A 14,511-nucleotide genomic window follows, 5' to 3' on the forward strand; every position below is an offset into this window, starting at 1 on the left:
CTTGTCTGCAGAATCCCATGGACAGAGGAGCCTGAGGGGCTACAGTCCATAAGGTCTCAAAGAGCTGCACACAACTGAAGCAACTTAGCATGCATGCACACACACATACCCAGTTCTGCCAAGTACTTCTCTCATGTGTCAATATGACCTCATAGGACAACTCTTAGGACTGAATAAGTTAAATATTATAAGTTAGTACATTTAAACTTATCAAACTGTGCCTGGCATGTGTAAATTATCAATGAAAGTTTGCTAGTGTTATGATTATATTGCCTTGGTACTGTTGTAGCTACCACATATATATAACTGGCAGCTGTATATATGAGAATCTCCATCTCTGGGGAACAGGGTGAATGTTCAATAGGAAGTCCACACCATCGGTTTGGAAGGCTTAAGTCCAGTTGCTACTGCTGCCTAAGCAATGGCAGAAGGTTCCAAAGGTTCTTCATGTAGAATAAAGAAAGAGAAGTGCTTGGAAGGCACAGTTACTCTCCCATAATTGACAAGCATTTATTGAGCACCTACTGAAAGCTAGAAATTGTGGAGAGCTGGGGATTTGAAAACATAGTCACTGCCCTCTGGACGCTTAGTCTGGTAAGCAAATAAATGCAAGACAAAATACTTGCTATCATAGCAATGTGTCCAAAATTCAAAATGGTAGCACAGAAGAGAATTTCCAGCACTCTTTGGAAGTTACCCACATAGGATACAAAACATCAGTTTCCAAGATGGGTAACTCATGTCATCCTTGAAGTGATTAAGCAATGAATAATAACTGGAAACCAAGAATTATAAATCGCAGTTGATTATAACTTACATTTGTATCACACTCATTTTTATTTTAAACTTCATAGTACCTCCAAGATAGAAAGACATTGTTATCTCATTTATAACCAAGAAAATGTAGGTTCAGGAAATGTAGGCTCTATGACCAAAATCATAGTTTTAGTAAGTCATAGAGTGGGCATTGGTACCTGGGTCCACACTGTTAGCTATCATTGCACTTGGCAAAAGCAAGCCCAATAATCTAAGAAATCCTGTTTAATTAGAAGGAGACAGTAAGAATTACGTATTAAAACCTAGATAATGTATAGTCTAAAATTATTTCCTTATTACCTATGTGTTGTAAAATGTCTGACAATTTTACTCTTGCTAACCTGGAGAAGGAAATGGCAAGCCGCTCATATTCTTACCTGGAGAACCCCATGAACAGAAGAGCTTGGTGAGCTACTGTCCACAGGGCCTCGAAGAGTCAGAAACAACTGACGCTACTTAGCACACATAGCCCAGAAACATCAATCACAGATTTTTCTAACCTCAGATACCGTTTGATGTGGCGTGGGAGAGGGAAAGGGTGCTTTGCTTGTGATCATGTAAAATAGCCACCTGGCGTTTTTTGTTTTTTTTTTCCGCCCCCCCAGCTTATTCAAAAACTGACTGATGTTGCTGAAGAATGTCAGAATAATCAGTTAAAGAAGCTCAAAGAAATCTGTGAGAAGTAAGCCTCCATTTTCTTACAATGGATTTGTACATGTAAATGTATTAAGTACAACTTGCTATTGGATTGATCATTTTTCCCTTTTGCTTCCATTTTGCCTTCAGAGAGAAGAAGGAATTAAAGAAGAAAATGGATAAAAAGAGGCAGGAGAAGATCACAGAAGCTAAATCCAAAGACAAAAGCCAGATGGAGGAGTAAGTAGAAAGAACCCTTTTCTCCCACCTTTTACCCGGGAGTTGTCCTATACATAATAACAGCGGCTCAACTGTACAAAGACCTATCTGTGAAATTTCTCCTCAAATTAACCTGCCAAAGACCCACTTTGTAAGGGTTTTCAATGAAGCACTGAGGTGCCCACAGGCCCTAAGGAAAAAGCTCTATCTTCTCTTCTGATATTGTCAGACAGCCTTCCTGCCATTTAGTGAAAATAGAGCTTGTGCCTTGGGTAGAACCTGACCTCTGTCAGAGCTGACAAGTTGTATCTCCCTTGCTGCAGCAGTAAGAAGAAAGTTGAGAGTTCTTTAAACTTTCATCTGGAAACCTGCAGTTCCCATGCTTGTCGAAGATGGATGAGTTCATGTAATGATTTCTTTGTCATTCATTTTCAGGGAAAAGACAGAGATGATCCGGTCATACATCCAGGAGGTGGTGCAGTACATCAAGAGGGTACGTCATGTTCATGAATCCCTCTCTCTTTTGCAAACCATGTTTGATGAGTACTGTATGAGTCTCTGGAGGGAAATGCCACACTTCATGGTAATTCTTTATCTCCAGCCCCCAGCCAAGCAACTGCCCAGAGCAGCCAGTGTGTAATCAGTGTTTCTGCAAGTTTAATTGCAAACCTCTGTATAAAAAGGTTCATCTAAAGATAGATGTTAAGAATCTTTTCTAGAGTCAGGAACCTAGCAACATGATGTCAAGGGGACCTCCCTGAAAAGAACCTTTTGTTACTGCTGTTGTTAAGTTGCTAAGTCGTGTCTGACTCTTTCGCGACCCTGTGAGCTAGCCTGCCAGGCTCCTCTGTCCATGAGATTTCCGATGCAAAGATACTGGAACAGGTTGCCATTTCCTTCTCCAGAGCATCTTCCCCTATCAGGGATCAGACCCGCATCTCCTGCATTGGCAGGCAGATTCTTTACCACTGAACCAGCAGGGAAGCCTCAAAGAAACTTTAGTTGTCCCCAATGGTAGATGACAACTTCTAAAGGTTTTTAATTAATTTTAATTGGTATTATGGACATTTTCAGACATTAACAAAGCTGTAAGAATGGTATATCCAGTGGTCATATCACTCCCACGCCTGTGTGCCCTTCACCCAGCTTCAGCACTTACATGTCTCCTATACTTATAAGGACAGTTCTTGACCAGGATGTGAAATGGTTAAACGCATGCCATAAATCTGAAAAGGGTTTTTTTTTTTTTCTAAAAACATTCACTAGAATATTTAGATGAAAATGACTTTTTCTGTAAATGTCTTACAGTTAGAAGAGGCACAAAGTAAACGGCAAGAAAAACTCGTGGAGAAACACAAAGAAATCCGCCAGCAGATCCTGGATGAAAAGCCCAAGGTAAACTGAACCAAATAATCATACACAGTAACTTCATTTTCTTTCCATTTAATTAGAATAAAACATCCCTAGTTCATATCCCTCTCACACAGTCTCAGACCAGTTCTTGCACGTGAAAGTCATGTAACTTTCTCAATTATGGAAAAAAATCTTGACAGCAATAGTCAGTAAGCATTTATCATCACTGCTGCTGCTGCTGCTAAGTTGCTTCAGTCATGTCCGACTCTGCAACCCCATAGATGGAAGCCCACTAGGCTCCTCTATCCCTGGGATTCACCAGGCAAGAACACTGGAGTGGATTTCCATTTCCTTCCCCAGTACTGGTCAGCTTTAAAAACTGCAAATACATGAAACGCAGATCCTAAAGTTTGATTTTAGTTGGTCTTGGATGTAGCTCAGGCATAGATATTTTTAAAGCACACCTTCCCCCTCCACCCCCTTACCCCCTACCTCCCTTCCAGGAAAGAAAAGAAGTTAGCTAAGCCTCTTTAGCTCTAAACAGATGATGTAATATTGTAATGTCAGGCTCTGTCCAGCAGAGGATGTCTTGTACCAAAATCACCCTGGTATTTAATCTAACAAAATATTCTCTTAAACCAAAACAAAAAAAAAAAGAAAGAAAATAATTGTTCTCCATAATAGTTTATTGGGGCTCCACTTTAAAATAACCTTATGTTTATTTGGTGAAAATCAATTGTTTCATGAATATGAACTTTAAATGAACTAAATATATATAAATTAAATACTCTCAGGTTACCAAAACCTCAGTTTTAGATCATTCTATTAATTTTGATTTGTCATTGACTATTGTTCTGTTTGTGAAAAGTGTGCTTTTAAGTTTTCCTGTTCTTCCATCTACAATTTAAAATACCTTCTTTAACAGGCTCTGCTGTTAAGTACCTACAAAGATCAAGTGTCACTTTTGTTTTGTTGTATAGTCCATTCATCAATCTGCTTTGTAAAGGTTTCTTGTGGCTAATTTAAAATATTAATACATTTTTGTCATTGTTTCTGATCTTATCCTTTCATACTTGTTGGACAGAACTTTTATTTAATGTTGCTAATTCAAAGTTTTTTGACTTGGGAATATAGATTCTCTAACTGTGAGGAAAATCCAAGAATTAATAATTTGAGGCATGCTGTTAATTTTTATATTTTTATATAAATATACAATTTAATACTCTTTCAGACAACAAGGATTGAAAATTTATGTATTTTAATATATAACTGTGAAATCATTATTGTTAAGGTGTTTCTGAAATTTCAGTCAAACCTGGATCTCTTGCTCCAAACATTTGAGCATTTAAAAAATAAAATCAATCCTAAATAGAGAGCATTGCAATGTCTAAAATTATGTTAAAATGTATTCCACCTTACTAATGCATAATCAACTTGAGAGGGTGGCTAAGAATATTTAATATTCTTAGGTTTATGAATATTTATGTTTTATGTTTAAAATTTATGTTAGAAAATTTATGTTTAAAAATATTTATGTTTTTGTTCAGTTGCTAAGGTGTGTTCAACTCCTTGCAACCCCATGAACTGCAAGTATTTGGAACAAAAGATCAAAGTTCAACTGAAATTTCAGAAATGCCTTAAACAATAATGAGTCCCCAGTGATATATTCAAATGCATACGTTTTCAATCCATGTTGTCTGAATTCCAGTTTGTCATTGCTTTGTATACTTGTATGATATACTTAGCTTAAGATTGATATATCACTAGACAGTTTTTATATTTCTAAAAAATCTCCCTTGGAAAACATTGTTATTCCCATATAGTTTTGCTTCACTTTCATTTTTGTCCAAAAATGTCAACTACTCTACGTGCGTGTGTGTGTGTGTGTGTGTGTGTGTGCGCGCGCGCATGCGCTCAGTCATGTCCAACTCTTTGCATACCTCTGCCTATGGAATTTTACAGGCAAGAATACTGGAGTGGGTTGCCATTTCATACTCCAGGGGATCTTTCTGATTCAGGGATCAAATCCATCTCTTGTGCCTCCTGCACTGGCAGGCAAATTCTTTACCACTAGTACCGCCTCAGAAGCCCACTTTACTCATAAATAAAATGCAATCACAAATGTGTTTGTTACATAAATCTCAGTATAAATAACCCTACAAAGGTTTTATGTTACTGCTCTGGTTCACCATGATTAAAATCAACTTCAGTAGTAAATGTCTTCATTAATATAACCAAACATTAGACCAAATAACTGTTGGATAATATATCAGTCAGTGTGCATACAGCAGCAACTTTACAGAAAACCCAATTAAAACTGAATTAAGCAATAATGTTTAGTAAATCACATTACTGGAAGTTCAAAGGTGGTGAAAGTTCAGGAATAGTTAATTTAGTGGTTGAATAACCTCATCAAGAATCAGAGTATTTTCAGAATTTTCACTGTGTTATCTTATATTGTTGCCTTTCATCCCCAGGCTGCAAACCCACAGTTACAAGATAGGTGCCATAGCTCCATGCATTACAACCTTACATAAAACTATTCAAAGGCAAATAGTCTTCATCTTGTAACTGATTATAGGTTTGAAGAAAACTTCCTAAATCTCCTCAATAGGCCTCCCCTCATTGGCTAGAATTGTGTCATATGCCCATTCCTAAACTAATTACAAGCAGGAGAGTATAATTTTCACAATAGGCTTAAAGTAATTAGAACTTACCCAGAAGGGGAGAGGAAGTTCACTTTCTCCTCAGTTCCACACTCACTAGGCTCCTGAACAAAACTGATGTTTTCTTGTTAAGAGGAGAGACACCAGTTGGGTAGGTAATTAACTGTGGGTGTCCTACCACATGTATAGCAAGTTTCCATTTCTTTATTGGCCCCCGAGAAAGAGATCTGAAGTGTTTATGAATTTTTAGTCATTCTGTTGTCTTTATTTTTTATTGCAAATAGGTACCATAATGGTTTCTCTTTGCTTTTCACTCATGAGGTTGCTCTTAATGACCATCCTGTTGTGTCTGGATTTGAAGGTTGCCCTTGAAGATCATTGGTTCTATGGCAAACTAAAGCATTTATTGAGAAGTGTTTTTCAGGGCCTAAAAATTTTGTGCTTTGAAAGCATGACATGTGCTTTGGAACCATACTGTAATAAGAAACCATGATTTTTAATATTGTAGGACACAGTGACTAATAAAGGGAAATGACCGTGACCAGGAGCACTAATAAACAGTGGAATAAAACAATAAGGTCAAGTGCCTGTCAAATGGAGGCAAAACACAGGATGGCAAACCGAGCAGGTGAAAGGCCAGGCCAGAGGAGCAGTCCTCCTTGCTCATGGAACTGCTGGATGTGGACCAAAAATAGAATGGCACTGGCTTTGAAATAATCCCTCTTCACATCTGGTATTGGAATGGCCTTTAAAACCTGACATAGATATGAGGGACACTAACAAAAGTAGAAATGAAATAGAAAGAGAGGCAACTCAAGGAAATGAAAGTGACCAACAGTGTCTAAGAGAAAGGTTAATTGAGTGAGTTCCATTCAGTCAGAAAGATGAGACGACGGGGTGATTTTACGACATGTAGAAATTTATAAACTGTTTCATCACTCAAAGTTGGAGAAGGAAATTGAGTTGACAATGTAGTAGGTAATAGTAAGATAGCTGCAATTTTATGAATCCAATTCGATGGATGTGAGTTTGAGCAAGCTCCAGGAGTTGGTGATGACCAGGGAAGTCTGGCTTGCTGCAGTCCATGGGGTCTCAAAGAGTTGGACACGACTGAGCGACTGAACTGAACTGAATTTTATGAAGAGGAAAGATGACAAACTTTGCCAGAAGTTGCCGAAGAGAATAAAGTTCCTCCTTCAAGTGTTTTTTTCAGGTGGGATAAGCAATTTTTAATTAGAAACTAGGAAAGGCTAATCTTTCACTTAGAGCAAATCATACACTACATGGCATCATATTTCTTCCCATTCATTAGTGTCTTTTGCCGTACTGTTGATTATAATCATTTTCTTCCTCTTCATCCACTTATTCTAATGATTGTGATCATGTTTTTTCTGTTCTTAACCTCCACGTAAACAAGGAAGGTGCTCTGTTTCCATTCCTATTTTTCTCCTAGGGCCACTATTTGCAGTTTTCCTGAACCGCAATCATGATCTGTGTGATTTTCCAAGTGTTTGGTAACCAAATAGTTCCTTTAAAAGTGAACTAACAAGTATAAATTTTTTTTTTTAACCAAAGAAATTTGAAAATCCAGTTGCTCAAAGACAACCATTCTTCAGAGGCAAGGAATTCCGGCTAGATTTAGAGCTAGTTAACAGATGTAGATTAATTGAAAATATAGCCTTTTATTCAACCATGTACTTATGATCTTGAAGGATCAATTCAAGTTCCAAACATTTTTACTGTTGCACAACAGAACAGAATAAGGTGCCTCAGTCAAAACCAGGTTAAAAATCCATTTCATTTCCATTCATGGGCAAGAACTTTCATCCTGCTGATATGTATTTGGTAGGGGACCAAATTTAGCAAGCTTCCTCTGCCCCCGCCCAGTGTGAAAGCTTATGTGTAGAATCCATTTTTTCACATTTGAAAGGAGATTCAATAAGTCTGTTTCTTTTGTATGTAATTTTTGAGAGAGTTGAGGAAGCTGGAAGTAAATGATCCCTAGAGGCAACTTATACAATAGATAAACATTTTGGCTCTCAATTGGGTATAACATTATATTGTACATTCCTATATGTAAATCCCATGGAAATTTATTAAGTTCTTAGGAGAGAATACTCAGCTCCTTGTCAATGGAGTTCTAAATTCTGGAGAAATGCTCAAAGTGAAGTCTCTCAGTAATGTCTGACTTTTTGCAACCCCATGGACAGTAGCCCATCAGGCTCCTCTGTCCATGGGATTCTCCAGGCAAGAATACTGGAGTGGGTTGCCATTTCATTCTCCAGGGGATCTTCCCTACCCAGGGATCGAACCCAGGTCTCCCACATTGCAGGCAGACGCTTTAACCTCTGAGCCACCAGGGAAGCCGGAGAAATGCTCAACTGCATGTTTATTTGCAGCCAGGTATTTGATTCAGTCTTTGAATGTCTGCTGTTTTCAGATTTGTTCAAAGAGTTCTCTTTTTGAAATCTATACCTTCAGAATTCTTAAGATGAATGCAATAAACCCTAACCAGTCTTTCAACTCAGTGACATAACTGGTTTCCTTGGGATTTCCATACTTGGGTTTGCCAAAGTCAGCAGGAAAGGGCTTATGTGTACAAACAGTGTTAGAAACAACTCAAGGACCCAACTGCCAGTGCAAAGAAATAACACCTTTATTGTGTGTGACTCAGAATTGATTCATTCTGAAAAAGATATCTGCCTTTTTCTTGAACACTTCAAAGAGATTTAGTTTAACTTGTTGAAGCATTATTAATCAGGAGTTGCCCTGAATCTGCTGTGATTCCTCCAATGTCTATTGATCATTTTGCAGCTATGGGCTATCATTATGAGAAAAATCATCTTTTCAGGGGACTTTTTAATGAACCATCTCCATAACCTCATAAAAGTCGATAAATGTGTAATTTACTTTTTCTCTGACACTTAATTTGTTTTTGATGCTTCTTAGAACACAGGTTTTCTGTTTTAATTTAGCTCATCAGCAAGACAGAATTCCAGGAAGCTTTAGGGCATTTTAATTTCTACCCAAAGAACATTTCATCATGTAGCTACTGTTGTCCCCCCACCCACCCACACACACACCCCTTCACCAGGGGAATATAGACTGATTTTCCTCATTTCTCCTCTGACATCTTTGTAACAGGGTGAGTGACTCATCCCTCTGGGTGAAGTTAGTCTTGTCAGACCCACCACTGGGCCCTGAGGTAGAACCCTACATGCAGTTATTTCAGTCTGCCTTCCCAGTGTTCAGAGAGAGACCAATTTAGGGATTTAAAGTAGATGCTCCTGTATTCCATGATTCATTTGTGCCTTCTCTGATCCTCTGGAGAAATGTGCATTCTCTCTGCCAGCATTCATTGGGCCCTCTCGTAAAAGCCAGGCCAAAGAGTGCAAACTGGCTGCTTATCAGTTTTACTTTTTGTCAAGTACTGGATGATCCATCCGTTGGTTTGGTTTTTTTTATTTTTCTAGTTGGAAGAAATTTCTTTTTCATTTTTATCAATGTGAAGAAATGACTTTTAAAAATATATACAGCTATTCATTATTTTCTTTAAAGTAAAGCTTAATCATGCTTTACTTCCTTTGGGCAATATTCAGACATTAAAGCAGTTTTTTAAACTCCATTTGTCTCCTCTTGATTTATTTTTGAAATTTCATTATATTGATTTCTACACCCACAAGACATTATTATTTTGTGTTATATAGGCAGCATTCATTTAGATTTATCTTTATATTCACAAACTTCTTAGCTGGATACGTGTGTCTCAGATCATCCATTTGGGATCATTATCTGCCACGTCCTTTAGAAGTTCCTTTCATAGAGTCTACTCATGGTAAACTCCTTGGTTTTGCTGTTGTTGTTGTTGTTGTTTGTTTTCATTTCTCTGTGTTAATGTCTTTATTTTACCTTCATTCTGCAGCTTTCACTGGGTATAAAATTTTCACTGGGTATAAAATTTTAGGTTGGCAGCTATTTTCTTTTAGCACATTGAAAATAAGATTCCTCCAGTTGCTCCTGTTACTGAGAAGTTAACTATAAATCTTAGTGTAATTCTTTTGCTGATAACCTCTATTTTTCCTCCTTTGCATGCATTTAGATTTTTTTTTTATGTTTTATGTAATTTTCTTTATGTTTTATGCACATTCCTTTAATGTGTCTATATAAGCATTTGAGGTGACTGGATGGATAGCTTTCACTAGTCCTGTAAGAGCTCAGCTATCATGTCAGTAAAATGATTTCTGATACATATTCTAAAAAATTCCTTCCATCACATTATTTACATATAAGATAGAATGGACCTTCTTAGTCTGTCTCCTTTTTTTTAACTCTTTCTAGTATTTTCCACCCTTTGTGCTGTGGACAATTTTATCTCTGGTCCTTTTTCTAATTCCCTAATTCTTTGTTTATACTGCTATTTCACTCATCCACTCCATTAATTATAGCTTTTGTATTTCATTTAATTCTAGAAATTCTATTTGATTTATTTTCAAATCTATGATTTGTGTGTCTGGCTTATTGTAGGAAAGGTTTCCTGTGAGATTCCTCATTCCTGCAAGCCACAGGCTTTCTTTGAATTTTGTCCTTATCCTAGAAGGCTGTCAAGAGATGAATTCAAAATTTCCAACAGTAGCAAAAGCCCCTTAGGAAAAAAGCAACTTCCCTGATAATTACCTATATAGGTTTTGACATCCCTTGGAATTTAGGCCTTCCTTAAATTTTTGTGATTCTTAGTTTCTTTAAAGAATATAGTGTTAATATATAAAGAATATAGTGTTAATATCACATTCACCTTTTCTAGTTGTTTTTCAATGAAAATAATGGTCCAAATAACCTAACCATTACTAGAAATAGAAATTTTCCATATAGTGTTTCTAAAATGCATCAGATTTAGTATCAGTTTGGACATCATATGAGCATCTGTATCAGTTGGGGTTCAACTAGAGAAGCAGAGCCAGCAGGAGGTTATGTGTAAGTGTTACAGGGATTGGCTCATGTAATTGTGGGGGCTGGCTGTGCAGTCTCCACAAGGCCATCTCTTAATCTAATGTTGGACACTGGCTGGCAGGAAGTCTGGAAGAGAAGACCACAGTGGGGCTTGGCCACCAGGATAACCTGCAGAAGCTGAAATTCTGTCACAGGGTTGAATTCACACGTGCACACACACACCTAGCTGGCCTAGGAGTCAGAACAACTAAAGCAAGACCCAAGCAGGAGGGAAAGTGGTTACAGGCCCAGTTGCTGCTTCACCCCAGGACACATCAACAGATCAGCAACAAGGCATGTGTGTTGTTAAGTGGCTGTTGCCTTTCTAATCAGCCCTCCAACCCACTCTTAACTGGGAACATACAGAAAGGAAACCCTGGCATATGTCCAGCTTAGCCAGGTTGAAGCCAGGATGAAACCATCTCACTATTATTTTTAAATCAGCACTTTTCTTATTCAATTTTTCTTTCTTTAAAGATTGTATTATATGATTACAGGGATCCAACATGGAAACACATTTCTAGAACTGAAAGGAAGCCTCTCCTCAGACCTGCAGGGCATTCCCCAGGTTGGCCCCTACAAGACAACTGAGTTTGAGATTTAAACAGATTTGAAACTGAGATTCTCCTGGGCACCATTGAGTACTCCCCTTTTCCTCCACCCTATTACCTTTCTTTTCCCTTCCTTTGTCCTTATTTTCCTTTCCTAAGGATGAGAAAATGTGTGGGAGTGTGGTGATGGGTGTAATGGATGGAGGAAAGTGGATCTGAAGACAACACTCAACACCTGCTAGAACAGATAACATTTATATTGGTGGGGTTGAGTCTTCTCAACAGGCACTGAGTTTAGCATCAGGGACACGATGAGATGGACTTCAACCCCACTGACTTTCTTCTACCCACCTGCCATAAACCAGAAGTCCAAAACCATGGATGCCCACAGAGCCTTTTGGATTTACTTTTATTTCTACACTGTGTGCTTATCACTCTGCATGACTTATATGAGTTTTGCCAACAGTCATTCGATATTTTGTTCCTAGTTTAGCTCTAGTTTGTTTTTAAAGCCCTGCTCTGATATAACTAGCATAGTAAAAATAATCAAATAGATGATTAAATGTAAAATTTAATTGATCTCAGGATACCAATGTCTGATCTTTCTATGACCTTCAACATTTTCAGGGTTAGAATGGCCAAACTTAATCCAAGAGAAATATTTATTTGTAGAAGTTCCAAAAGGAATTGTGTTAGTGCTTTGAAATTTTTGATGAAGTGGTATGTGGAACTAGAGAAAAGGCTAGTGCAAAAGGGCACATGCTGAAGAAAGTTTCTGTTCAGATAGGAAAGCAATTTCTCAGAACAAGAAACTAGAACTCTCTCTATTTCCCACATATTAAGGCCAAATTAATGTAACAAATCTACCTACCACTTAGAGTCCTGCTTATACATCCCCTGTCAACAAAAATCAATTGACACAAGCTCCTGCGTTTATTATAATCATTTGCTGAGAATAGTCTTTGAATTTGACAAGATCTTTGATTTTGTAATTGAAACCGAGATGAATAATATTTTATATTTCAAAGAGTTTTATCAATAGAATTGGTTTTAACTTTTTCTGACTCTACAATAGAATAGTTAAACAGTTTATCATGTTTCTGATAGTTTGGATGGATTTTCCACTACGTACTTTTTATGGCCATTTCTCACACACATATACAACTTGATGCACGTAGGGGGAAGCTTAGTGTGCCTAATCATTTGGGCATCAAAACAGATTTTGACCTAGCTAATTATGCTAAGACATGGAAAAATCACATTTAAGATAGTAGTCACAGCATGTAATATATTTGGTGACAAATAAAAAACAAATATGTTGTCTTCTAGCTTTGGTTGAAAATGATTTCACTAGGTTTGGGGAAATACATAATAAGCTGTTTCAAGTCTTAACTTTTTATGGAGTCTCTGTTTTTGATAGAATGAAAATAACCCTAGGACTTGAAAAATATTATAAAATCAGTTAGGACATGTTTATAATCATTAAGCTACCAACTGCAGATCAATCATCCAGTGCAAAGTCACTGCCATGTCTCCCCAGGATTTCTTAATAACCTCCTAAGGGGTCTTCCTGCTTCCATGTGTGCCCAATCACAGTCAGTTCCCAGCACAGCAGCCAGAGTCACCCTCTGGGAACATAAACCAGACCACTCTTCAAGATCCTTGCACAGCTCCCTGTATATCTCAGAATCAGAGTCAACAAGGTGTGACGTGATCTGACCCCACTTAGCTGCAGCCCTGCTTCTCCTGACTGACCTCCTCTCTGCTCAGGCCATCCTGGGCTCCTTGCTGGGCCCCAACAAGCCAGGCCAATTCCACCTTGGACTACTGCACAGGTTCTTTCTGCCAAGAATATTCATTTCTCACATGTCTGCTTGGATAACTGTCTCCTGTCTTTAAAGTCTTGGCTCAAATCTGTCTTTTCAAAGAGGCCTTCCGTGACCACTTTAAGTTTACGCTCCCTGTCCACTCTCCCATCCCTGGCATCACCTCTCTCCTTTATTCTGCTGCACTTTCTGGTTTTTATAGCATTTATTACCTCTCTTTAGGTCACCAACTTCTTTCTTGTTACTCAGTATGGGTTTCTCTTCATTAGAAAGTAAGCTCCATGATGGCAGGGCTTTGACTCACTGATGCTCTTGAGTTCTAGGCATCTAGGAACAATGCCTGGCTCACAGCTGCTGCTCAATACATAATTTTTTAATTCAACTTATGCTGATGGATAACAAAACTAATTTTGCATATTAAAAAATAGTTCTGTCTTTTCCAGAGGCAAGTATAATCCCTAAATGTATAGCTGTTAAGCGAAGACTCACTGGAGTGTATTGTTCAACTACTCTCTGGGATTCAGTGCAGTCTTTTCTCGGGTTTCTTGACAGTAGTGGACTTTCATGGAGAATTTCTCAAAAACGGTAGTTGTGATCATATTTAATATCGAATTCCTACAAAGGGAGGGAAGAACCAAAGAAAATTCCACTGCCTATTCCGTTGCATCTGTGACAGAAGTGTTGAAGCATAAAGGCACTGGAGGTTTTAAATCTCCATTCTAGAAGGCACTCCAACAGAGCTCCCAGACAGAGAATTTGAAACAGCAGATGACTCAGAAATCAGTTTCAGTGTCACAAAAATGACAGCCTCGCTTTTTTTCCACACAGGGGGACGGTTCCTCCTCATTCTTGTCGGAAACTTGCCATGAGGATCCCTCTGTTTCCCCCAACTTTACTCCCCCCAACCCTCAAGCTCTCAAGTGATGACCAGTGAGACCGGTGTCCTTCCGGCCAGGTAGGACACGATGGGAGGGGGGCACTTTTAAGAGAAGGATGGCGTGTGGCCGTCCGGGTTACAGGCACTGTGCGTGGCCCTGCACCTCTGCTCCGCACTCTCTACACTCTCACCACTTTCCTGCCATGGTCGGGTGGGTGCTGTGTCTCTCATCTTCGCCTGTCTTCCTTGGGTGTTTACTGCTTCCTCACTGTTCTCTCTTCTGTCGTAAATTCCCTTCTTCCGTATTGCTGTCTTCTGTCATCTTTTTGTTTTTCTCTTTGCAATACTGGCTCCCCCTTTGTCCTTGATCTTTCCTACGCTCACACTATTATTTCCACTTTTGAAACATGTTTTAAATTCCTCCTTCTCAAAGCACTGGTTTCCAGTCTTATGACCTTAAACCAATGGGGTTAAATTAACTCTGAGGAAATCTTCTTGACTCACTCCACTCAATTCATCACACCTCTCCTTTTAAAACTCCAGTAAAAGTCGTTGTATCCCTGCATGGTACTTTGACTTAA

The 14,511-nt window shown here is 38.4% G+C and overlaps 1 protein-coding gene across 1 annotated transcript in view; it reads left to right on the forward strand.

Moving 5' to 3' along the window:
• The window catches only part of PLCB1 (phospholipase C beta 1), an 854,775-nt gene that overhangs the window by 751,797 nt on the left and 88,467 nt on the right, over positions 1–14,511 (forward strand). The window contains exons 28-31 of the mRNA XM_068987480.1: positions 1,422–1,498; positions 1,603–1,692; positions 2,107–2,164; positions 2,980–3,066. Coding sequence (XP_068843581.1) covers positions 1,422–1,498; positions 1,603–1,692; positions 2,107–2,164; positions 2,980–3,066 — 312 coding nt within the window. The remainder of the gene's footprint in view (positions 1–1,421; positions 1,499–1,602; positions 1,693–2,106; positions 2,165–2,979; positions 3,067–14,511) is intronic.

The sequence above is a fragment of the Capricornis sumatraensis genome, chromosome 15 (genome assembly GCF_032405125.1).
Source record: "Capricornis sumatraensis isolate serow.1 chromosome 15, serow.2, whole genome shotgun sequence".
Taxonomy (NCBI): Eukaryota; Metazoa; Chordata; class Mammalia; order Artiodactyla; family Bovidae; genus Capricornis; species Capricornis sumatraensis.